This window comes from Dryobates pubescens, chromosome Z (assembly GCF_014839835.1).
Source record: "Dryobates pubescens isolate bDryPub1 chromosome Z, bDryPub1.pri, whole genome shotgun sequence".
NCBI classification, from domain to species: domain Eukaryota; kingdom Metazoa; phylum Chordata; class Aves; order Piciformes; family Picidae; genus Dryobates; species Dryobates pubescens.
In genome coordinates this window covers 113,337,745-113,364,853 of record NC_071657.1, presented here as the reverse complement: position 1 = coordinate 113,364,853, position 27,109 = coordinate 113,337,745, and the positions used below count along the sequence as shown (strand labels likewise).

Below are 27,109 nucleotides of genomic sequence, written 5' to 3'. Positions count from 1 at the left end.
GCTCAGAAAGTTATTGGGAGATCTCACAGACCAGCTTGCCTACAGCTTGACATGAGGTCCAGCTAATTGTAGTATTGTAGCAATGCTAGGAAAAGTGGATGGCCTGCATGGCAAAGGGAAGAATTGAGATCATATACCACAAAGTGATTTGCTCCCTCTTGCCATCCTCAGATTACCGAGATACTGAAATTAAGAGTAGCAGATAAAGAAGTTCACTTCCACCCCCAGGCCTACAGCCTAGTGCTTTAAAGACAAACATGAAAGAGAAACAAACAGAAAATCAAGTGCAAGCATCTCCCAATTAATGAACAGTATTTCCCTAAATTCTTTCCTATTTGCACAGATAAAAGGGATATGCAGGGTGGCACAGAGACTCTATGTGTGGGGCATACAAAATTTAATTGTGGCCCTGCTCCTACCCTGGGTTTAATTTTCAGTGCAATAAAGCCAGAGATCACAAGCTTCCACCTCTAAACATCACCTAGTTCAAATCAAAGAAGAGATACATCCCTTTTAGTTCAGCTATGCCATACAGAGAGGACCTGCAAGATGAAGCTCTGTCTCTCAAAATTAACACAGAGCAGTGCAAAATGCTGAGCTTTCAAAACGAGAAAACTGCACAGATGCAAAAATCTGGGAAAGGAAACGGCACATTAGGCCTCTTGATTTCATCAGGACACTTGCATGTTTCCAGTGAATTTTCTGGCCAGACATTACCACAGCCATTTGGCAGCCAGGGAAACTGAGGCCCGGGACAGTAGCCCTTACTTGTGCTGAATCATGCAATGAGTCAGTGGCAGAGCCAGAGTTACAAGGCAGGGATCCCTGCATCCTAGTTCCGCTCTGAGATCACTTAATGCTGGAGCCAGGTCCTGCATAAGACACTGCAAAGCTGCTCAGCAGAATGATACCTTACCAGTAAGCGAGGGAAGGATGCTCCTTCAGTGCTGGTGTTGGAAGGGCTGGCAGCTTCTTTAATTCATTCCTTACAACTTCATTGCTGAAAGAGAGTTCAAAAGGAGGATCAGGCTACAAGAAAACAACCACAATATTTGATATGACCTGACCTAGCTGGCAGGCTGCTATGACTCTACATCTGTTCCTCCTTAGCATAAGGCAATGGAGTTTCCTTTTCCTTCTCTCTTTATTTGTTTTATGACAGCCCAGTTAACTTTTTCCTCTATTATCAAAATTGGAGAGAAGCTCTCCCAGATGGTTATGTTGAAGCACTTCCTACCAGTGACTGGACACAAAAGCCACAATGTCACATTCAATTGATCAGGGTCCCATGGACATGTTCACACACAGGAAAAAAAAATGAAGGGAGAGACCAAAAAAGTGATGCTTTCAGATACAACTTTATTCACCTTTATTCAAAGCCTTACAACCTGCTGCAAAAAGTAATGATTTGCTTTCTTAGCATCACAGGTTGCTCTTAGCTCCTCACCCCAGTGACCTGACCTTGCACAACATCTTCACTGATAAGATCCCAGCTTGAATTTATGTCCTGCTACACAAAACCCTCCGCGGGACCAGGCCCAACCACTTTACAAACATTCTCCTTCCTGCAATCTCAGATGCTGGAGCAGCATCTCTACACTGGTGAGCAGGGAAAACAGGGAGTAATTTCAAAACAGGGACTTTCTGAGTCCAGAAAAGAGAGGCAGACTATTGCAGATGAAATGAAACCATGGGATTTTTTTTCCCTACAAATCCCAAGGTCCTCCCTTCTTACTTCTAAATACACAAGGAATTGTGTGCATATGAAAAAAAACCAACAATCCCTCAAAGGCTTAGGAAGGAAGGCAGTGTTGCTGTTACTTTTGAAATCATAGAAATACCCAGCCAAGAGAGCCACTGAGGAGTGCCAAAGGATTAATGGTTATTGGCTTACTTCTTAATAGCAGGCTTTTTTCTGCCACCTTCTGCCATTAACCAGGCAGACAGCTAGTCTTGGTATCCTCAGCTGTAGGCCAGACATCCTAAAATCTGCTAAAGCCTCAAGCAACCCTTGGACATCCCAAGTCACCCTGACATTTGTTTGTTTGTTCTTGTCTCTGGGACAGTCTGGTGGCTTGTAGAGACACAATACTGCTTCAGTTGTTGTAAAACTCTTCCTACAGCATGTCTCCGTTTGCATATCCCAACAGCAGGCTCTGCTTGAGACCTCGGTGGGTTTGTCTTAATTGGGTTTGCAGGTTAATTGCTAGGTTGAGCCACTAACATAAATCCTGGAGCAGACATTTGGAGTATGAATACAGGCATTCATTACCATTAACATGGTAATTATCTGACAACCAATTGAGTAGTTTTAAAACAGGACCACAACTTCTAGTCCAGAGAAATCTATGCCCAAGTCCCAGTCAGGTTCAAATTTTGCAGAGTGAACATGTACAGAACAGCACTTACAGAGGTGACTAAGGCAGTCACTTCCTTGTTAAGCATCTAGAAAGCCATTCAGTAGCACCTCATATGCAAAGTCAAGCAATTCTTGACAAACTGAACACCCAGTGCTACCTAATTCCCATAGTCCTTTGACTGTCAGATAGATCTTCCTTTGTAAGTCCAAGTGCTCAGAGATTTTCTTCCATGTCAAATAAATATCTGCAGAAGTCTGAACCAGATCTGCTGATCTGTCTGCTCTCTTCTGTGACTGACAGCTCAGAAAACAAGCTGTTGCTGTTTACAGAGCTTGCTGGGACTGCCCAGAGATGTGTCCTCCACAGCATGCGCACACAGAGCTCTTACTGAGTTTTCTGACATTCTGAAAGGAACTGGGAGGAAACAAAACCAAACTCAGCGCAATCAGAGCACAAGTAGCAGTCACTCAAGTGAAGATTTTTTTGAGGCTGGCTGCTCATAGAAGGAAGTTGAGAAATTTCCAAATTTCTTTTCTGGGAAAACAGGGAGTAATTTCCAAACAGGGACTTTCTGAGACCAGAAAACCATTAAACAGGGCAAGATTAGTGGTGAGTAATCATCCTTCAGAGCCTGGGAAAAAAGCCTGTATCAGTAAGAGCTCCCATAAAAGACAGGGCTAACACCAGCTCTGTCTTTTCTGTCAGTGAGGAGCAAAGCTTGCAACTGTGATTCAAAGCCTTCAAATATTCAGGGAAAAAGAAATTCTTAGTGATGAGACTCATTTCTGCTCCATACCTAGAAAATACCATAGAGGCAGTGCCTCACAACTTCAAAGCACCAAATGTATTTCAGGTAATCACTTCCAGAAACAAAAGTTTTTCATTCCATCGTCCATATATTCACTAAGTCTTCTGGCAAGACTCATCTCAAGACAGATGAATTTAGACTCCCAAAAGAATGAAGATCAAGAAAAGGGAAAAAAAGAATGACTCAGGTTGCATTTGAACTAGTGGCCATGAGGTCAATTTCCTTTTGGCTCCTTTTACACCACCAAACCTGGTAATTTTTTAAATGTTTCCAGAAGGATCACAAGAGGCTTTGTACTTACTGCCTCTCCCTCTCTTTCTAGTGAAATATCTCAGTGTGTTTATTTTATTATTGTATTTAGAAAGTGTTTGTTTAATCCGGTCACTTGTGCTGCATTTAGTTGATATTTGAAAGTGTCCAACCTCCAGGCTATATATGGCAGGATGCTTTTGATACAGATTTATTCATATACAGGGGAAAGGCTCCAGACACACTTTCTCTGTGTCCTCTAAGCCTTCATCCCTCACATTGGTGGAAATTACAATAACAATATGAAAACTCAACTGGAAAAAATATCTGCATGTGTTCCTGAAAGCTGGTTAGATATACAGCAATAAGGTCAGCTGACTGGAGAATGACCTAACAAACAGAACTAATTTCTGATCCTAGTTCTGGTATTTTGTTTAATCAGTCTTGGCTAAATAAATTAGCCACCACATCTCAGTATTTCTATCTACGCAGGGGGTTAAAAAGCCTACCTTACCAGTTAATAAATATGATTTTCATATCATAGAATTCTATGATTCATTTTGTGAAAAACAAGTAGTTTGGTTGGTTGGTTGGTTTTGTTTGTTTTAAACTGGCTGCACTAATTTTGAGCAAGATTACATGTGCCTCAGGAAATCCATGCATTTTCCAGCACGTGAAATAACAATGACCAGTAATAGACCAACACTGCAGATTAAATTTATCACCTCTCCTCAGCATGAACATTCATTCTGTGGAGTGCAGGAGCAAATGCAGAGCCTAAGAATCACAGTCTAAATGGTACCATTTGGAATACAGTGTTTAGCATCTTCTCCATAAGGTTTCAAGAATGCAGCCTGGGTTTTGTAATTCCTGAATGAATTCTAATAGATTATATGTCACTTGGTTACACACAGAGAAAAATAAGCCTGAAACTGTTAGATTACCCTCTGCCCAAACAGTGAAATGAGGGTTCTGCTTAACAGGAAACTGGCTGCTTGCTTTCCTCCCTTGTTATTCTTTCATATGTTGCTGGGAGATACTTGGAGTTCACTAGAAATGTCTCATATTGCTTAACGGGAAGAAAAGAAATCAAGCAAAGAGAGCCTGTCTGAGATGCAGCAGTTCAGGACTGTGTTTTACTTGGAGATTTTCTTTCCCTTCCCCAAACTGAGAGACAAATGATCAGTATATGTTATTTATAGCTGCTTTGACACAGATGCTGTTTCGGGTTGAAGAGCTGGGTTCTGAACATTTAAAGCCAAAGCTGGTGTGAGCTTCCCAAGTATTTTGGTCAGTGTCAGACTGGAATCTAAATCCAGTAGGATTAATTTAGAGGGAAAATCGCAACTATTTTAGCAGTAAGTGATACTCCTCCCAAAATTGGCACCTGGGTTCCCCTGTGTAGGCCCAAAGAGTGTCACGCCTGCAGGATTTGTGTTCATTGACGGACCTGAGAATTTTCCTGCCAGCACTCTGCCAACCAAGTGTGACTCAGCTCCCAGCTAGAAACAAGATTAGCTTGAGCTTTACATCTGTCTGCAGGATACTAGTTTAGGAGCTTTATATATGTGATCCTGTTCCTTTGAAGTGAAAATTTTTGCATCTGGTATTGAAAAGCACAGATCCAATCTTAATTGTCCTGTTCAACATGAGAATCAGTTGAACCAGGGTACTCAATTGATGTCCTAAATTCAGTGGTATGTCCCAGCCTAAATGTAAGCATGTTTCAGTCTTGTCAGCTGAAGAATTTGGGGATTCTGTTATACAGCAGGAAAGTCACTCTCCTTTAATACAGAGGACTAAGAACTTCTTAAGGAAAATAATTTGTTATTTTAAATCTGGCTCTGACTAAATCTGTACCAGCTAAGAGATGTGTCTTATGTACAACTCTGTACAAAACACAGAGTTGGAGCAGGCCACTTAGAGCAAACACTGAAAAATACTTTTAGCTCATCTTAATGAGTTCAGGAGCTCAGGGTTTCTGGTGGTCTTGGTTTTGTAATGAAACAAGCATTACAAATGGAAAGGGGCTTAGACAAAATGCTTACTATAGGTGCCAAGATGATCTGCTGGGGCTGTTGTGGCATCTTAGTTCAAGATAGATAAAGGTGACTCTGATGATGTTTTCTCTCTGGGCTTATCAAACACTGGGCAGTCATTGTGATGCCCAAGTTAAGTGGTACTCCAAGGTGGCAAGAATAAATGATGAGACTCATGCATGATGACACGCTATCAAAGAATGTAGAACATGGTTTGAAATGGCACATAAGCCCTTTTGGGGGAAAGAAAAGAGGAGTTCTATGAACACAGTCATTATTTTGAGGCATGGAATGATTTCCTCAAAAGCAGCAGTAGGAGTTGCTGTTGTGGATGTAGTGGTTCGTAGGGGTTTGCAGTGTTTCACAGTGGTGAAAAGCTAACTGGTAGAGTTTTCAAGATAATTTCTGCTTTTTGAGCTTTCATAAGGCCCATAAAGTAGACTTGCAACTAAACTCAGGAGTCCTGACCCAGCTCCTTGTGATCCATCAGCTGGGTGCAGTAGAATTTGGCGATAACCGTGCTGTGGCCACCACGGGCAGGTGTCGACCTGCAGCAGAAATTGTGACAATTTGGCATTGCCTATCCCAGCACCTGAGGTGCTCAGGGATTGTCAGTGACTCATAGGAAAGCTCCCACGGAGAACAGCAATTTTCCCATCACTGCAAATGAACCAGTGCTTATGCACTTTTCTGGATCAGGGCCAAAGACAAACTTGTAGTCTCACAGGCTATAAATCTGCTGGTGGCAGTAGACAGGACAGGTGTGGGAAAGCTGCAGTCTGCATTCCAAGCATGCAACCCTTTAGAATTAACTTATTTCTTCAAAAACAAAGCAGGAGTTCAAGAGTTCAGCCTTCATGCAATGTATGCTGCTGTGCACAACATATTCCCTTTAAATCTCAGTAGCAAGGCATTCACAACTGAAGAGTTTCTGTGTTTCAAAGAGTAGCCACTTCTGTTTCAAACAGCATTTCAGCATCAAATAACTTCAAACATTGAAGTGAACTCCAACCATAAGAGAAATCAGAACATTTAGAATACATATAGAATACATAGAATAAACCAGGTTGGAAGAGACCTTCAAGATCATCGCGTCCAACCCATCAACCAATCCAACACCGCCCAAGCAACTAACCCATGGCACCAAGCACCCTGTCAAGTCTTCTCCTAAAAACCTCCAGTGATGGCGACTCCACCACCTCCCCAGGCAGCCCATTCCAATGGGCAATCACTCTTTCTGTATAGAACTTTTTTCTAACATCCAGCCTGAACCTCCCCTGGCACAGCCTGAGACTGTGTCCTCTTGTTCTGGTACTGCTTGCCTGGGAGAAGAGACCAACATCCGTCTGTCTACAACCTCCCTTCAGGTAGTTGTAGAGAGTAATAAGGTCACCCCTGAGTCTCCTCTTCTCCAGGCTAAGCAACCCCAGCTCCCTCAGCCTCTCCTCGTAGGGCTTATGTTCCAAACCCCTCACCAACTTTGTTGCTCTTCTCTGGACTCGTTCCAGCAAGTCAACATCCTTCCTAAACTGAGGGGCCCAGAACTGGACACAGTACTCAAGGTGCGGCCTAACCAGTGCAGTGTACAGGGGCAGAATGACCTCCCTGCTCCTGCTGGCCACACTGTTCCTGATGCAGGCCAGGATGCCACTGGCCCTCTTAGCTGCCTGGGCACACTGCAGGCTCATGTTCAGTCTACCGTCAACCAGCACCCCCAGGTCCCTCTCAGCCTGACTGCTCTCCAGCCACTCTGACCCCAGCCTGTAGCTCTGCATGGGGTTGCTGTGGCCAATGTGCAGAACCCGGCACCATCTGCAGTTCCTTTGGCTGGCCCAAGCCTTGATTGGCCTTCCAGATTTTATTCTGCTGATAGGAATAACCACAAACCTCAGCAGGCTAAACCTTGACCACAATGACCTTATGTTGACTTCAGTAGCATCTGGCTCTCACCCAGCACATGAACCCATGTCAGTGCACATTAGAGGGGAGCTGCTGGACAGACATCCCTGGAGATGCTAAGTCTTCTAGACCATAGAGGGTCAGAGTAGCATTCTTCTACCTTCCTTCAAGAACAGGCTTTAAACTCCACTACTATGGCAGATTGATTTGCCATCAAAGCCTATTTATAAATGAAGATCCATGGCAACATTGGCAAGTTGTTAGGACACCACTTCTCTGCCTGACTTGGATGTAAGGTTTCTGCCTTCCTCTTCAAACCATCATGATCTACAGGTGTAAGGGACTAAGAAGTCACTGTTTTAATGGGAATGGTGATGACTGCCACACCAACACAGAGGAAGCAGTTCACTTCAGCAGTTAATGTGCTGAGGTATCTTCTGTGCTCTCAGAGAAGATTCCTCATTTCCCTGTGGCCTAGAGAAATGCCTAGTGATAAACTCAACCATTCCTTTTACAAGGGACATCAAATAGCTTTTATCAGATGGATTCTTTGCACTGGCTGTTTCCACTTCTGATCTGGAAACAGATAATTGAAGATAAAATGCTTTCAGTCCTATTACCCAGAGCCATCTGATTCCTTTCTACTCTGTGTTTTAATCTGTGATTCTGTTTCTGCATCATGTCCAAGATATTCTGAGAAACATTAAATATTATTCTTCATAGCAAAACCAGTGGATGATGTGGTTTATCACAAGTTTAAATGGCAAAACACTGCTTGGTCCAGCTCTTCTGGGCTAAGCACTTGGCAGTGCATTGAAAACCAGAATGAAAAGTGAAAGAGCCACATTCACTCCAGTACCCCCTAAGTAAACACTGCCAATAGCTGAGTTGTTCCCGATTGGGTAGGACTGAAAAATTAAGCAAGACTGGTCTAGTGTGTCTGGGGTCAGACGCAAGTGGGGATTCTGCAAGTTGATTAAGGTTTTAAGAAATGATGAGGCAGAACTTAAACTTCCTTTTAGCAAAGGTTACCTTGTGTCATCTCAGATTGCACAATGGGCAGGCAGTATTTACAATGCATTGTTCCTTTTCGCTGATTTGTCTCAATTTTAACTGGGTAGAAGTCCCAGCCCACCAGAAGGTACAACCTGACAGTTATTCACAGCCTCCTATTGGTTGCACAGAGTTATCATTAGAGTCTTTTTTAATGTACTTCAATGCCAACAGAATTAAAATTCCTCTTTAAGCTCATCTGTCAATTCAACCTCACAGGCCATTCATACCTTGGTTTAGTCTCTGAAACTAACTTCTATGGATGTTGTGGTGGTCTTTCAGTTGAACTCATGTTCAGGTCAGCAATAGTAATATAGGCAGTAGGTGATTTTTGTAGCACAGACAGCTCTCCTGAGCTTCAGATGAAGGACCTCATGTTTCTCACATGAGGTGTCAAATAGCTATCTGACCTTTGGCTGCTACTAACCTGTAACTGAGAGATACTGGACATTCTTGAGCATTTTATTAACAGTCTTCTGAAGCACCAAGCACAGTCATCTCTTTGAATTCCTTACAGCAAGTCTGAAGATTCATCTCAAGGGATAGCAGAAGTTCAACAAAATCAATTATTGTGATTTTGAGAACTCTGTCCAAATTCAAGCTGAAATATCAATTACTGATGGAATTTTAGTGTTGCCTGTGGCTGGATCAGTGATGTAACAGTGTTTGTAGAAGCATTTCCTTAGCAATTTCCTTCCGAAGACTAGTCTGTTTCCTGAACTTCACGGGCATATAAAGAGATTTGCCAACAACAAAGTCACAAACAATGCTGTTTGTAAGGCATGCTGTGGTCAAAGGCTGTGCTTTGTGAGGAAATAATTTCAGGAAATACAATGCCTATGTTAGCAATGATTCCTGTTGCTACACATCTACAGTTGCATTGCTTGCATGGTGATTTTAGCAGATTCATTCTCACAGCACACAATGGCAAAAATGTTCAAATTCACCTACCTTGAAAAATCTCCTTTTGCCTCCTGTAAAATGAGGAAGAAAATGTAAAAATGGATCATTAAAAACAGAAATAAAATAAATTAAGAAAGAGTCTGTTAAAGATTTTCCATTTGCAAAATTCATTTAGCAGCAATTTCCTGTTGTAATTGATTCCCCATGCATTTTTTGGAACCAGTATCTAATGTCAAGTGCCATGATACAGGCAGTGAGCTGGGCAGATTAACAAACAAAAGGTTTGCCTAACACAGAGCCAAATAATTCCTCATTCTGCTAGTGGATATCCAAGAAGCTGCAGGAAATAATGCATAAAGAAGTACATTTTTTTGGTCAATGTGGAATGCTACATTACTAGAAGGTCTCTGAAGTCTCATTGACTTTGTAGCCTCTCAGTCTGCAAATCCTGGCTCTTCTTACAAGTATTCTGGTTATTTTCAAAAAAGTTGATTCACAAAAAGCTATCTCACTGATAGCTTGAAAGGGGATGCAAGACTCGTGTCTTTAAGGCCTTGCTGAGTGTTTGGATCTGGATATTTCTATTGATTAGCATCACAGCCTGCTGTTAAAGAGCTGGGTAATGTTCCAGTCCAGCAGTTAGATTAGTAGATGAGTCTTACTTCATATCTGGTGAGCCCTCAGAATCTGGTGAGTCCTCCCCTCACTAGGTGCAATACACACTACATTTTCCATAGGCAATCTGCATTTCACATGATGAAGGCTAAAGCACCTTATTTGCCATCAGCTACACAGAAAGCATAATGCAAGAATGTAATTTGTGCAGTGAGGGAATTTCCACTGCCCAGAGGACTGCGTTTTGCATTCAGATCTTTTGTCTTTACTGCCATCCAAAAAACCTGTCAGCCCACTTCCAATGGCATTTCAGTCTTGAGGATAGAGTTCAGAGCCTTGGTCGTACATTGCTTTGTTCTGGTAACACAACAATTTGAAATAAGGCTTCTGACCAAGTAATTTGAGCTCTGACAGTCCTTTATTATCTTCTAGTCTTTTACTATCTTCCCATTTCCCTCTGAGTGAACTGAAGGGCAGACAAGCTCTCCTCTGGGTCACTGAAAGGAGCCTTTGAGCATATCATGATTATAGTTCAACACAGAGCAATACCCAAAGGATATGCCCTGGTCTCCACAGGGATGGGCACACTGAATTTAAAAACCAGTTTTTGTAGGGTAGGCTTTCCACACTTCCATTCTTTGACCTAAATGCTGCAGTGAGAAGTAGAACAAAATGCAGTATGCTCCCTCTTGTTTTGCTTAGATCCTGTCACAAATATAGGTTGTAGTAATTCCTGGTTACAGAGAGCCGAGGTGTGGCTTGTTTTGACTGTTTTCATTAAGTTACACATCAAACTACTACAGGAGTACACATAGCATCCTGTGTTTGTGATGAGAAACAATCACAGCTGCAAGGTTTACAGTGGCAGAGCTGGACCTGGCTGCACAATTACTAGGCACACAAGTTATTCATTACGATGAGAAGACAATAGATTCATAACCATGGTTCTCACAATGAGCCTGTTGTTTGATGTCTATTCCCCCAACAGCCAATATGTAATTTCTATAATGTGCTTTTAATTGAGTCCTTCATCTTGACTCTCTCACTCCATTTTTGTTACATAAAATGCTTTACATGAAGATTCAAATCCCTCTGCATTAATTGCTTCTTTAGCATGGGAAGTGCTAGAGAAGTGCAGTGCATTGTTATTTAGTAGTGCACCCTGATGAGATGCTTGCCTGCTCATGTGGCTCCTCATAGCTTCAAGGATGATGTAAAAAAAATCTATTAAAACTTCACTGTACAGAAGAGGAACAAGGATCACCTGACAGTTACCTCTGGTCTGCTCCCACAGTCATGCTTCTAAAAATATTTCTTACACACACACGAAAATTAAAATCCTCCATTACCCTGAAAAGATTCTTCTTTGGGAACCAGAGATAAACCAAAAGCTGCTGGTAATTTGCTCTCTGACCCTTTCCCTCTTCCTAAGAAGCAGGACTTTCAAAGAAGTTTTTTTGGAAATTCTTTAAGCTAGTCTGTCCATGTTGGAGAGTACAGACAATTGCATATGTAGAAGCTTACAGAGTTCATCAAAGGGCTCAGCTCCTTTGGGTAAACAAATGCAAGTAAACTCACTAGACAAGAAACCTCTGCAGATGGATTTCACCTAGGAAATTGCATTTGTTGCTTAGATTTTCTTTGGCATTACACCATACTCCATGGTCTTGAATATTGGTGTCAGCACAGACATAATATACATTTATGTACATAAAATGTTGGGCAGTGGAATCTGCTGCATGCTTGGAGAGCTCTGCTTTGAGAGTCTACTGTGTCCATTTTTCATTGTTGAAAACTGTGTAAAGATCTTTCTCCTGCAATTAGGGGAACTTTCCTACAGCCATTTTCGATTTGACAAATTCAAAGACCTAATGCAGTATGAAGAAACATGAAGTGAAAGAAGGCGAGTGCTTACCTGCAAGATGTATGCAGCCAGTTCAAACACCACTTCACTGTCAACCTCAATGAGTTCCTGGAAAGGGGAAGAAAACAAAGAAAAAGGGAGTTGAGTCTGAGCACCTGTAAGAAGGATGTGCATCTCCTCCTGCCTACTGCACAGTGAAGCATGCAGTGCTAGTCTTCTCCCCTGGGTAGGCTTCAAAGCATTCCCTGTGCTCCTGGAGACCAAAGTGAGGGAGAACCTGCCTACTCAGGTGTGGAGAAAGCCAAATATTCTGTGTAATGATTTGGTAAATGAAGTATAACTTCATGAAGGCATTCCTGGGGAGGAGGGAAAAGAAAGCAGGTGGAGGCAGGAAGATTAGGGTAATTTTTATTGTGTGTTTTAGTGAAAGGGAGTCTGAGAAATACATTTTTTCTCTCCCTCAAAACATCACCTGTGCTTCAGGAAAGCCTTGTCCTTTGCTCAGAGAAGAAATGAATTTGTCTTCACTGAGGTTGTGTCAAAGCCCCTGCAGAACTTGTTGAGGGTAAGCTCACAGGCAAGAGAGTTATATTCCCTCTTGCAGGATGGGAGCTCTTGTTTCAGACCCTTTATCCCCACAAGCACTGGGGCTGGAGGTGCTTTGAGAACGAGCTGTGTCAGTAAATCTTCTGGTAGAAGATAGAAGCCAGCCTCTGATGAAAACAATATTGGAAGATCATATGAAATTCTGACTGTTTAATTGGACACAATGGTCACATGAAGGACACTGACAGTCCTGTGAGATCCTCTCAGAGTCCTTCAGCTGTGCCTGATACAGTTGCCACAGAACCAAACGATCCAGGCAATGCTCTTTCTGAATGTGTGTGGGGCAGACCCGACATCAAAGATGCTTGGGATGGTGTGAGCATTAATCTTGCAGCTAAGCATGCTCTCCTTGAGTCTCTGGTTCCTGCTTTTGGGAAGACAGTGGGCTTCACTAAGATACTTTTAGACCTCTAATCTGCTACTATAACTCCTACATTGCCTCCTACGTATGTGGCCATGTAAATTGGCTCACTGTTCAGCTCACTCCTGTGGTGGCTTTTCTGTTGAAGTTATTTAAGCTGCTGTTTTTAATATTTTACTTCTGTGCTGGGTTACACCCATCTGGGGAGGGGGGGGAGGGTTGAGGGTTGTGAGAACCCTGCTTCCCCCAGGGAACAAAAGACACCTGATCCAGGTGGACTTGGCTTCCCCCTCCCAGGAGGAGGAGTCCCCCACGTCTAAGTTGGTTTGTTCCTCTCCCCCTTCCTGTCCAGCAAGACTATAAAGGGGGGGTGGAGCATGGTGGCCGTCTTTCCCTTTGCTCCTGCCTTGCCTGTTTGAAAAGACCCACAGCTGCTGCTGGCTTTCTGGTTCTGCCACATGGTCAGGTCTGATCTCCCTGCTGCATTCACACTTCTCTAAAGGACTGAAATCCACATACATTGAGGGAGATATAAGGCCATCCAAATTTGGGTTTGTATATTTTCCTCTTCATCCTTATTCCTTACCCTTGTAAATCCTCCCTGCTATTGCTACATATATATTTTTTGTTAAAAAGTTTACTTCTCCTACTTCCAAACCGACCCCAGATTATTTTTTGGTAGATTAAACTCTAGTTAAGGCTCAAACCACCACAATATTTTGGTGCTCCAACATGGGGTTTGAAAAACAATATTTTATTTGAAAAGTAATACCTTGTTTGGAAAAAAGGATTGGAAGTAGAGATGTTAATTTTGAAGACTCTAATGTTCCAAGCTTCTGCATGGGTTTTTGGCTGGATCTTTTGGACCCATATCTATAAACTAATAGCTTATCATGTGGCTTGGTTAATGATAGAGGTGCTGCTTGACTGGATAAAAACTTTACCACTGCAGCTGGGCATGTACCTCTAAATTCTATGAATTTCACTGGCAGTGAAAATTGCATTTATATAATGTTATGTTCTGTATTTTTAAATGTAAAACTCATAATAGCATTCACTCTAGCCATGTGGGGAGAGGGAGGTGCTAAACCATTAAGAACTCTGCAGAAAGACAACGGGCACGATACAATCCTTTGTAAACTCTTGATACTCAGGGGTGTTGTGAACACTGTAAGCACTGTGTAAACAGGGGCACAAAGAGGGAAGGGTTAGGTTGGGTTGGGTTGAAGTGAGTGCTGCCCAGCCAAAAGAGCCACCTGCTTTCAGCCTCAGCCCCAGACACAAGGGTTTACCCCCCCACCGGCAGTTCCCCACTTAACCCCTGATGCTCCTGCCCGCATAGTTTTTCCCACATGCTGGAAAAAGATGCAAAAATCATCTCCAAACATGGATGGTGAGGAAGACATGTCAGCGGGACCTAGCACATCACAGAACCCACCAGTGGATGAGAATGACTCAGATCAGAAGATGATAACAATTACATCTCTGCCCAGAAAGGAATTAAGACAAACTTGTCTGGATTACACATGGAAAGAGGGTGAGACAATACTAAGCTGGGCCCTGAGATGAAGGTGTGGACACGGCAGACCTAGATAAGAGGGAGATGAAGCTTTTAGGCTCCCTGGCTCGTGAGGCTGGTTTGGACAAAGAGTTAGCAAAACTCAATGGAACACACACTCTTTGGGCCCAGATCCTCAATGCCATGAAGAGCCAGTACTGCTCAAAAGATGACTTGCCCTGGGCCCCAATTAGATGGACAACTATGGAACAGGGCATACGGTATCTGAGACAGATGGCTGTTCTGGAAATAATTTATGGAGGTGGCCAGCTCCCCTCAGACCCAGATGAAGTGCCCATGAGATGGTCCTTCATAAAGAAACTCACCCAGGGTACCCCTCAAAAACATGCACACACACTAGAAGGGATGCTCCTGACTGGACAGGAAGGAAGTCCTAAAACTGTCTGTGAGTTTGCTAGTGACTTGAGGAAATATGAGGACAGTGTAAATCAGAGACCCATAATCTCATCCATAGAAGCTATGACTAAAGAGCTCAAGGCCTCCATGTCTGAACTGAAAAAGGGAAATGATACCTCTTTTCCCCCTTCCCCTTCTCCTTCACAATGGCTCCATGTTTCAGCAATCATGAATAGGCGTTCTCCTCCTAGGAAATCACCCCAAGATAATCAGGGGATGTCAAGGGGGTCTCTATGGAGGATTCTCTGTGACCATGGAGAGAACATGGACACCTGGCATGGCCAACCCACCTCTGCCCTCTGGAACAGAGTGCAGGAACTGCAAGGTGGCCACAATGGGGATAACTTGCCCAGGAGAAGGGCTGCCCTAGTTTCCTGGAGGGGTCCCTCTCACTCAAGAGACCCTTCTCCTAGTAACACAGGACTCTGTGACAAGTGTGGGCATTGCTGCCAGCATTAGAGGTGCCCTACCTCCAGCCAGGTGGAGGCCAGGGACAACAGAGTGTACTGGCATGTCTATGTGTAATGGCCTGGCACTTCAGAAGCCCTGAAGTACCGAGCTCTGGCGGACACAGGGTCCCAACGCACCCTGATACCATCGAGGTACAAAGGGGCTGAGCCTGTAAGCATTCAAGGAGTCACAGGGGGCTCACAAGATTTGACTGTACAGCAGGCTGAGATAAGCCTGACTGGGATTGAGTGGGGAAAGCAAAACGTAGTGACTGGTCTAGATGCACCTTGCATTCATGGCATTGCCTTTCTGCAGAAGGGATGTTTTAAGGACCCTAGGGGGCACAAGTGGGCGTTTAGGGTAGCAGCTGTAGAGACTGCAGGCAAAGAACAGCTGTCCACCACGCCTGAGCTGTCGGATGACCCCTCCGTAATGGGCAGCCATAAGGTGCAGGATTTGAAGTTACCTATTGCCTCTCATATAGTACCTTGCAGGCAATACAGGACCAACAGAGATTATCTGCACCCCATACACCAACTGATTTGACAACTGGAGAGCCAGGAGGTGATCAGCAAGGCTCACTCCCCCTTCAACAGCCCAATATGGCCAGTGTGGAAGGCAAATGGGGAATGGAGACTGACCGTGGACTACCGTGGCCTGAATGAAGTGACTCCTCCGATCAGCGCTGCTGTGCCGGACATGCTGGAGCTCCAGTACGAGCTGGAGTTGAAGGTGGCCAAGCGGTATGCCACAAGTGACATTGCTAATGCCTTTTTCTCCATTCCCATTGCAGAAGAATGCATGCCACAGTTTGCTTTCACCTGGAGAGGAGTTCAATTCCACTGGAATAGGTTGCCCCAGGGCTGGAAGCACAGCAGTACTATCTGCCATGAGATGACCCAGACTCCACTGGAGAAGGCTGAAGCTCCTGAGCACCTGCAGTTCATCGATGACATCATTGTATGGGGTGAGACAGCAGAAGAGGTTTATGAGAAGCGTAAGAAGATAATAGATATCCTGTTGGAGGCTGGCTTTGCCAAAGAGAAGCAAGGTGAAAGGGCCTTCCAGAGAGATTCATTTTCTGGGATTTTGACGGCAAGATGGCTGTTGCCACATCCCTCAGGAGGTGGTGAATAAGGTAGCCACTATGGTGCAACCCACTAGTGAGGAAGAGACACAGTCCTTTTGGGGGCTTGTGGGCTTCTGGAAAATGCAAATTCCCAGGTACAGTCAAATTGTGAAACCTTTCTACCATGTAACGCAGAAGAAAAATGATTTTGTGTGGGGACCTGAGCAGCAGGTAGCATTCGACCAGATAAAATGAGAGGTGGTCCATGCTATGGCTCTGGGATCTGTTTGAACTGGACCAGAGATTAAGAATGTGCTGTACACTACAGCTGGTGAGAGGGGTCCTACATGGAGCTTGTGGCAGGAAGCTCCTGGTGAAACAAGGGGCAGGCCCTTGGGTTTCTGGAGTAAGGGGTACAAAGGCTCCAAGGCCAACTACACTGCAACAGCAAAGGAAATCCTAGCTGCCTATGAGGGTGTCTGGGCTGCCTCTGAGGTAATTGGGACTGAGTCACCACTCTTTTTAGGTCCAAGGCTTCCAGTCCTGACTTGGATGTTTAAAGAGAGAGGCTCAACCCCACATCATGCCACAGATGCTACCTGGAGTAAGTGGATGGCCCTGATAACTCAGCGAGCTCAGATGAGGAGCTTCAAACACCCTGGCACAGTAGCAGTGATCACCAACTGGCCAGAGGGTGCTGACTTGGGAATGCCACCAGAGCAGACAGTGACTCGTGCTGAGGAGGCTCCCCCATACAATGATCTCCCTGATAATGAAAAGGGCTGTGCTCTATTTACAGATGGGTCCTGATGGCTAGTAGGCAGCAAGCGGAGATGGAAGGCAGCTGTCTGGAGCCTGACAGGGCAAGTGGCAGAAGCAGGGGATTGAGAAGGCAAATCCAGTCAGTACGCAGAGGTAAAAGCTGTCCAGCTGGCCCTAGATGTAGCAGAATGGGAGAACTGGCCAGTGCTATACCTCCATACTGATTCCTGGATGGCAGCCAATGCCTTGTTGGGGTGGCTGAAGGAATGGAAAAAGAATGGATGGCAGAGAAAAGGGAAGCCTGTTTGGGCCGCTGACCTGTGGCAAGACATCGCTGCCCGTCTGGACAGGCTGCCAATAAAGGTACGATACACACACCCCCAAGAGCAGAGCCACTGAGGAACACAAACACAACCACCAAGCAGATCTGCCTGCTAAAATCTCCCAGACTTGGACTGGGAACACAAGGGTGAGCTATTAGCTCACTGGGCTCATGACACTTCTGGCCACCGAGGGAGAGATGCCACATACCGGTGGGCTCAGGACATATCAGTGGGCATCTCTATGGAGGCCATCTCACAGGTTATCACAGAGAGACTGCCCTGAGAGAGACAGCCAGGATAAAGAATGACTTGCATCACGAACTCTAATACCACATTTTTCATAACTAGAAAAAGGGACTGTGATAGGAAAGTGGAAGTGGAACAGAGGGGTGGACCATGCTGGATTACACCAATCCTGGTGGGGGGGGGGGGAGGGTTGCAAGAGCCCTGCTTCCCCCAGGGGACAAAAGAAACCTGATCCAGGTGGACTTGGCTTCCCCCTCCCAGGAGGAGGAGTCCCCCAGGTCTAAGTTGGTCTGTTCCTCTCCCCCTTCCTGTCCAGAAAGACTAAAAAGGGGGAGAGTGTGGAGCATGGCAGCATTCTTTCTCTTTGCTCCTGCCTTTCCTGTTTGAAAGGATCCACAGCTGCTGCTGGCCTCCTGGTTCTGCTGCATGGTTGGGCCTGATCTTCTCCCTGCTGCATCCACGCTTCTCTAAGTGACTGAAATCCACATACATTGAGGGAGATAGAAGGCCATCCAAATTTGGTTTTGTATATTTTCCTCTTCATCCTTATTCCTTACCCTTGTAAATCCTCCCTGCTATTGCTTATATACATATTTTGTTTAAAAAAAATTACTTCTCCTAGTTCCAAACTGACTCCAGATTATTTTTTGGTAGATTAAACTCCAGTTAAGGCTGAAACCACCACAACTTCATCTGGCAAGAAACAAGTTATCTAAATATAGCTCCAGCCAAGTCATGGCCACACCTCATTTACAAGCCACAGTTGCTGCGTTGGCTTGTCTCTGGCAAAATCAGAAACAAAGGGAACAAAACAGAGGATAAGATCCAGGTGTCCTTGGCTTTTACTAGTGCCAGCTTTTTAAAATAACTACTCCCTTCACCTCCTTCAAAACAACTCCTCGGGGATTGAAGAGCAGCTCTGCTACGAGTAATAAAACACACCATCTCTGGTTAAGCTGAACTGCCTGAGTCAGGCAGGCACCTGCCCTGATGATGTGTGTGTGCCAAGGAAAGCACTGGTGTGAGTTGTCAATGCAGCTGCAGTCAGGGCCAGGCTGGAGCAGCCAGGCATATCCCATAGCAAGGACCAATGTGGAGTAGAACCAGGGTGCCTGGTCTTCCTCCCATCTTGAAGCACCAAGGACATCTCATGGACAAATCAGCCTCTGCAACTAATGCCAATGTTATGGCAAGCCTATACTGTTCTCTGCCCCCAAGGATATGTGGCACAGTATGGCTCATGACTAAACACTCTTCTGGTCCTAGATGGGGTTACCTCAGCTGTATTGCCTTTTGAGAACAGGTGCTCATCCCTGAACAGTGCCCTGGGATAGGGCTAGTTGGTACAGGCCAAAACCTATGCCAGAATGTGCTAGTAATTAAGTAGCCTGTCTGATCCAGAGGTAGCACCTGATGCCAAGCACTGTCTCATTTGGTAGTACAAATGTGGTTTGGCCTTTCTGAGCAGAAGTAGCTTGTTCTGTGCAAAGGTTTGGGTGTGTGGGTGTGCAAGGAGGGGCAGTAGGCACAACCAGAGGAGTGCAGCACCCAGCGCAGAGCCAGCTGGCAACCGCTTCATTCTTTCCCAATCTGATCAGCCCTGGCATGGGGACATTGAGGATGTGTGCCTGGAAAATCAGCTAGCATAACATTAGCACATATCACAAGTGTATAACTACACTTACATCACACACACTGTGGTCTTTCTGGGCTGCAGGGGGATCTGGCTTGAAGCTTTTCAAGGGAAGTCCAACAAGGAATGATTTGTTGGCAACAGGGAAGCTTTCAAGGTTTGGGAGCATGCAACATCACCTGCTAGCTGCAGGGATGACAAGCACTGGCTGTGCTTAGCCATTGAATCCCCTTTTCCACCTAGATGAATCCTCCAGGCACACGGGCTGGGTGCATGCCCTCTGGCTTACCAGAGACTTTGCACCCAACTTTCAAATTTGGTGCCTTTTTAAAATAGCACAGCATAACTTACTGTGGCTGGATGGCAAAGGGGGAAGGACCTGCATGGGAGGCTGGGAATACAGCAGGGCTGTTTTTGGATAGAGATGACCATCAGCTCAAATGTGCAAAGTAATGGTTTCAGGAGAGATCAGACTGAAACAGACCAACCTAGATCTGGAGGCACTTTTTTGTCTCTCTTTTTTTTCCCCTCCCCCCTTTTCTTCTTCTGAAGTGTTCTCCAAAAAAAGAACAACAGTGTAAGCTTTTCCTGGCAATACTTCAAAAAGGAACTTTCCCCAGGAACCAAAATGTCATGCTTACTGAGCTTGTTGTGGGAGTGGGCTGACTAAGCACATCTAATTGCAGCCGTGCCTCTTTTCAGGGCACTGCAAAAAAAAGGCATTTTCTGGCTGTTACCCTGCATTTGAAGGGATGCAAAGTTAGTCCCCTGGATTTTAGGACATGCAGATGTCAGAAAGCAAGGCTACAGATTCAGTGTAAGCTGGTTTGGTTAGCAGGTTTCAAAGCGGCTGAGGGTTGTGGTGTGGTGGTACAATCACTCCCTGACTACAGCTGTCTTTTCCTACCACTTCCTCTCTGGCAGATGGAAGGTGAGTCACTGGCAATAGCCTCTGCCAGCAGAGAGGGAGGTAGAAGGGATCCTCCCAGGGAATCCCAGCTGCTGAAAACCCTTTTCCAGACCCACACGTTGAGCCACTCATCCAGCCCACCTGTCTGGGTCTGCATGCAGCCAGCCTCCACCCCCGTGGGCTCTGGGCCCCACCTTTCCACTTGTAAAGCTGGCTTGTGGCATGGGAGAGATCAGTTTTGCAGCTCTGCTGTGGTACCCTGCCAGGGAGGTGGAGGCTGTGCCAGGACACCCTTATCTCTGGCACACAGAATGCCTTGCAAATAGCAGCTCCAGGTTAAGTGTGGCACTTCCAGGCAGCGTACAAAAGAACCCCAACAAAACCCAAAAAACAACCAAAACAAAACCCAAAAAATATTCCCCACGCATGACCTGTTCCTGCACAAGGTGATCTTCAGTACACAGCCACAGACACCCCTCCCACCCCCCATACAGCCACACAGTCACAGTATCAGCCAGGGCTGGAAGGGACCACAAGGATCATGGGCAGGGACACCCCACACTAGATCAGGCTGGCCAGAGCCTCATCCAGCCTGGTCTTAAACACCTCCAGGGACGGGGCCTCAACCACCTCCCTGGACAACCCATTCCAGGGCTTCACCACTCTCATGGTGAAGAACTTCTTCCTCACATCCAGCCTGAATCTCCCCACCTCCAGCTTCATTCCATTCCCCCTAGTCCTATCACTACCTGAGATCCTGATAAGTCCCTCCCCAGCCTTCTTGTCGGCCCCCTTCAGATACTGGAAGGCCACAATTACATCACCTCAGAGCCTTCTTTTCTCTAGGCTGAACAGCCCCAACTCCTTCAGTCTGTCCTCATAGGAGAGGTGCTCCAGCCCTCTGATCATCCTCGTGGCCCTTCTCTGGACACATTCCAGCATGTCCATATCCCTCTTGTAACAGGGGCTCCAGAACTGGACGCAGTACTCCAGGTGGGGTCTCTGGCGCACAAACTTGCCGTGGCACAGACGCAGACACGTAGCTGCGCACAGCCCCATCATGCTCACAGACACAGACTCTCAGCTGCAGGCCCACGCGTGTGCAGTTCCACACCCCTCACACGCTCAGCCACCACGCCTAGCCCCACTGCCGCACTCAGCCTCTCTCAGGCTTCCCTTGCACGCTGTTTCCTACACAGAGCGCTCCCGGACACGCACCTACTCCCTCACCCGCACACCTCCGAGGCTCCGGCTCCTCTACCCAGACGCCCACAAGGTGGCGCCCGCCCCGCAGCTCGCGCGGCCCTGGCGCCCTCTCCAGGTGGGAAGTGCTAACACCACCCGCTCAACCCAGGGCGGGCCCCGGCGCCTCCGCCGCCGCGGAGTTTTTAACACAAACCCAGACATTTCCTTCTAAATACAAGCCAGTTTATCATTTTAGCAGCTGCGGATTTCCTTCTGTCAGCCATAACAGATACTTGCAGGGATGTTTTACCTCAGAAACTCTCTCCGATTGGGAGGCTGGCCAGGGTAATTAGGGGCTGAGGGTCGGAGGAGGAAACAGATTGTATCTCAAAGTCATGGTGTGAGCAACGTTAGTTTTGGGTCAGCGATGCAGACCCTGGAATCTCAGCCCAGACCGGTGCCACTCGGAGCTCCCCAAACCCTTACCTTATAGATGCAGGACTTGGCATTCAAGAAAAACAGCTCAATGGTGGCATTGTCCTTTAGATAGGAGATGCTTTCAATGTAGAACCTGAAGGGAAAGCAAGAAAGGTGAGACACAAGAGGAAACTAGGGCAAAACGTGAAAATGCACTCATTACATGAAAAATGTGGTCAGAGGAGTCATGATGAGTGTACAAAAAATAAAGTTTCTTTGCTTATGGCAGACTGGGGTGGTGCAAATGGCTTGTGCGTGCTCCACGACATGATCAGTCACTACTACCCCAGCCATACCAAAGGCAATGGATCATCAAGTGGATGATTGTTGAAATAATCTTTTGTTTTGTTTTAAAACTTCAACTAATCCTTTACTCTGCCAGTAAAATTTGCTTTCTCCATCACATTCTGGTCTATCTTCTTCACTTATAACCCTAACCTGCCTGTGGCAAAACTCTCATCAAATTCTCTGCCCAAGGATCAAACCATGTAGCAAGCTATGGTCATCAGAACTCAGCAGCAAGCTGACTAGCTGACGAGCCCAAACCTCAGTGTCAGAGACACCCACTCAATTGCATTTCTGATTACCCCAAATATTTCCAATTACATTGAAAGTCCATGATATGTGCTATTTTATTTTGTACTCCATGTTGTGCCTGCTTTGATGGTTTGATCCTTGGGCAAAGAATTTGATGAGAGTTTTACTACGGACTTGAATTGACTGTAGTGCTGAGGGACATGGTTTAGCACCAGCTTGATAGAGTTAGATAATGGTTGGACTTCTGACCAGATATATTCTGTGATTCTGTGACCTGATGACCTTAAAAGGTCTTTTCCAACAAAAATGATTCTGAGATGCCAGTTCTTAATTTTGTCTAGTGACCTTGTGGGGAACAAAGTTCAGGATACTGTCAAAGTGAGTGACTGATACATGTAAGTGTATTGTGCATTCCTGTAGTAACAGAGAAAGCCTGCTTAGGTTTAGGGAATGATTAAAGTGAAGTTTGCATTTACTTTGTATTTTAAATCAGGGAAAAAGAAAACAAGAAAGAAAACATCTGCTTGTTCACCCTGTTTTACAGTGATCTTTAAGTTTCAGTACAGTGGCAGCAATGTTTCTTACATAAATTCCAGTACTATCGTGCCTTGTCAGAGGCAATTTGAATAGCAAAAGTGCCAGGGAAATGCTGTCTGCATCAGAAGCTTTAAAAAAGAGGTACCTTAGAAATTTGGGTTAAAATCCAGAAACTTTACTCCCTGACCCTACTGTCTGGGAGTGGAGCTGTGAGACCTTTTAAAACTCTCGGGTCTTCTCACAAACACTGGAGGGCTTGTCTGTGTTGAGGTGTTTGCAGAATCGAGGGCATTAAATGTAACCTTTTTAGGGATAAAGGTAAAATTTTTGTTGTGCTCCTAAGTGTCTTCTGAAGACTCTTCAAAAGAGTTTATTTCCTGACAGATACCAACTACTTACTTACTAAAGTGAAATATTTTGAGCTCTTGTTCATCTGCTTAAGTGCTCTTGTTATTATCCCTCCTTTTTTCACTCCTGAGGAGTTCAAATGAGAAATAAAAATAAAACCCAAATAAACCCCCCACATATTTGAATGTAGGGATCAAGAAGCACAAAATTTAAACATTTTCTTCTTCTTTTTCCCCCCACTACCCCCTGATTTCCAGTGGGTTTCACCTCCTTGAAATTGTCTCTCTCTCATTTATTTTTTTTTCCTCAAATAAAAATACACTTGGCTTTAAAAATGCAAAAATATATTACATTAAAGAAGGCACCTTTTTACTAGATTTGCTCTCTGATTTCAGCTGGATTTCCATCTGATGAATTCACAGAGAAACATGATAAATTTATGCATTTGATGATTCTTGAAGGACCTCCTCTGCTTATGACCTCTGCCAGTGCTTTCCAAGTTGTGATGGTAGGATCTTTAATTCCAGGGCCAGAAGAAAATGGGAACATTTATTCAGTTTTTGACTCTTGGTGAAGGTTAGCCAGAATGCTTTTTGGTTTCCGATGAGACCATCCTCATCGTCACTAGAGGGCAATATTGCATTTCCTAAGGCTGCAAAGATCTTTCCTGAGGCTTTTCGCAAGGACACATACCCAAATAATTTTCTGTACAGAACTGAGTCTCTGAGAGCACACAGCCTGCATATGATACTTCATCTTCACAAAGAAAACCAAATTCTCAAGCAATCTCCAGAATGGAGAGTGTGCTGGGAAGCTACTGGCTCTCGCACATGCACCCAGACTAATACAAAATGTGTGTCAGAAAATTGGTGCTACTTAAAAGAAAACAGATTTGCAGAGAACTCTTGTGGGATTTTCTAGGTGGCAAGTTCAGAAAACCCAAACTGAAGCCGACTCCCCTGAATTCACAGCTGATGCTGCAACAACAGAAAGGGGAGGGAAAGATACCTATTTTGCACTGGTGGTGAGTCTGTCAGCCCTCCTCCTGTTACCACTTTTTCTAAATACAGTGAAGGAGTCTGCACTTTACAATGACCAATGTCAGTGACTAGGGAGGCAGGAAAAAGCATCCATCTGCTAAGGCAATGAACCAGCTCTGGGGTAAATTCCTGACTTGGACACCGGTTTCCTACATGACCTTCAGAAAAACATTTAGCTGCTTGGAGCTGTTTAGTTTAGAAAATACTCCTCCATCCTCTGCCCGCCTCTGCCTGGTTTGCCTGTTAGGTTTATAAACCCTTTCTTACAGCATGTTTTCATCAATTTTAAGGGTCAGGTCTCAGATTTCTGTTGAGGACTCCCCTGAGAGCAGCATTCCTCCATGTTGTGTGAAGCTGATATATCCAGGAAATACTGGATGGGTTGGACAGGGAAACAGGCAGTACAATGTGTCCAACAGTTCAGCTTCACTACCTACATCTCTTGCCATACAACCAACAAAGAGCTTTGCCTCAAGCAGCTCCTGCAAGAGGATCCTTGATAGTCAGCAACTGTTGCTATGAAAAACTAGGTGCCTGAAAGAAGACTTTGTAGAAACCAAATAAGTATTTTTTAAATTTTTAGAAGATATGCCAGTGTTATTCATCTGCTTCTGCATTCCTCATGCCTCCCCACCCCCAGTAGCTTATAATTAATCAAGTACATTTTCTAAGCATTAATTAAATAGACCAGTGAATACTATGCTGGGTAATGAACATAAAGTGCATATTCTGACTACTCCCTCTCAGCAGCAGGAAAATGATAATGAGCACCGCAGAGGTACCTTGGAAGGCTTCAGAAGCTGCTGCATCTGAAACGTTTAAGGCTTTTTAGTTGTGAGGCCGTGTCTCATACTGATCAGATTGCTCTCTATTAAGCATTGGTTAACTGACAACTTGCTCTGAGACAGTTTAAGCCCTCTCATGCTGTGATGAATAACAATTCCCATCGTATCCAACCAAGCACAGACATTTATACAGTGATGCCTCTGAGAAGTAGCTGTGGAAATTTCTGATCCTTAGGTGATGGGAAACTGGCACTACTGTACTTTCTCCTTTGCATGGCACACTTGCTCACCTCTGACTTGCAGAAGGGGGAAATGCCTGGCTGGGACCTGGTTCTTCAGCAGATGGAGAGTCAGTCCCTTGGCTGCATCTGCTAGCTTCATATGTGAACCCAGTTGTGAGTGTGCATATGGGCAAAAGTCAGCAGTTTTGGGAAGGTGCTTATTCACTTGTGCTTTGTCCTTTCAGTGGGGATAGGAGGCCTCAAGACTATCAGAGAAATGGCCTCCAAAAGCACCTGAGCTGGTGGTGTGCATTTGTGAACAATGAGAGACAAAATGAATCACAGAAACATTCAGGTTGGAAAGACCCTCGGGATCACCAAGTCCAACCTATAACCCTACTCTACAAAGTTCACCCCTAAACCATATCCCCAAGCACCACAGCCAAACAACCTTTAAACACATTCAGGGTTGGTGACTCAACCACATCCCTGGGCAGCCCATTCCAATGCCTGACCACTCTTTATGTGATGCATTCAATTTCCACACAGTGAAAAGAAATTTTCAAATAAAAAACATTTAGCATGGCCTTTAATATACAGCCCTGGACACATCCTGTCAGCCTGAACTTGGCCATCTATCACATAGCAGGGACCGGGCTCTGAGCAGTCAAGTTCCTGACTGTGGAAATAATGCTGTCCTAGCACTGGACAACACAAGCCCCTGTGTTTATTTCCAAGTAGAAGCTGACAACCAGTAAAAATACTTCACTGTGCTCTTTTTGTCTTACTTCAGGTATAGAGCTATCCTGGGGCAGTGATTTCACCCTACTTGTGTTGTTTGACTCTGGTGGGAACTGGTTGGTCCAAAAGGCTTTTATCCAACAACAAAAGCATTTTTTCATCAGAGAGAAACACTCCAAAATTCCCATTCTGGTGTCATGGTGTTTTTCTTTGAATAAAATTAAAAGAAAATATTGAAAGGGCTTTGGAAGATCCTCAAAAATAGTTCAACACCTGGCTTCAGTAAGTAACAGCATCTTCTTGAGGAGTGCCTCTAGCAGAAAAAAACCCAAGAAATTGAAACTGGAGGCTTGAGTAGCACAAAGGGTCCCTCTGCCATCTGGAGAGCCAGGGCATAGCAAAGCACTCTCTTGTTACTGTCCTATCAAGCCCCACTCCTCAAAAGTCTTGCTTCTAGAGGAAGGCAGTAGTGGGGTGGCCACAGGGGCACAGGAGGCAGCTGGGAAAAGGCCATGCCAATGTGTGTGGCTCTGGTGTGTTGGTACAGTGCTGTGTGAAATGGTCAGTCAGAGCAGAGATGAGCAGTGCCAGGCAGTGATTGGGACACCAAGGATGCCACTGAAGATGCTTGCTGCTGATCAAAGTGACCATGATAACAGTGTGTGCAGTGTTTTTAGAGTGAGTTCCTGACCTTTCCAAGGGGCAGGAGCTGGAGATTCAGTATTTGCAAAGGGGTTACCTCCCCTGCAGCCCTGTGATATTGCCTCCATGAAGGGAGGCAAAACACCTCTCTTGGGCCTAGTAAGAATAAGAAAGGGGAAAAATTCCAGCATAACAATCCCAAGGGCTCTTCTCCCACCAGTGAAAACATTATTTTTACCATGAAAAAGGAAAATAAAGAGTAAAAAAGAGATTTCATGGAAGAAGTGATAATGAAGCAAAAGGATTTTGATTTTCATTTCCCCAGTGTTTCCTTCTGCCCTAGGTGGGAAATCCAGATGCAAGATAAAAGGATTGAAATGGGCAGAGGTGTCTTGCATGTCCTTCCCAGGTGGTTGACTCCATTCTGGTTAGGATTCAGGACAGAGATGTCAGTAGACCTCAGTGGCTCTG

General features: G+C 45.0%; 1 protein-coding gene across 1 annotated transcript in view; it reads right to left on the bottom strand.

Moving 5' to 3' along the window:
* Positions 1 to 27,109, bottom strand: part of FRMD4A (FERM domain containing 4A) — a 217,830-nt gene that overhangs the window by 62,727 nt on the left and 127,994 nt on the right. Inside the window, exons 5-8 of the mRNA XM_009900274.2 lie at positions 21,797 to 21,881; positions 11,842 to 11,898; positions 9,360 to 9,382; positions 917 to 1,000 (exon numbers count right to left, since the gene is read on the bottom strand). Coding sequence (XP_009898576.2) covers positions 917 to 1,000; positions 9,360 to 9,382; positions 11,842 to 11,898; positions 21,797 to 21,881 — 249 coding nt within the window. The remainder of the gene's footprint in view (positions 1 to 916; positions 1,001 to 9,359; positions 9,383 to 11,841; positions 11,899 to 21,796; positions 21,882 to 27,109) is intronic.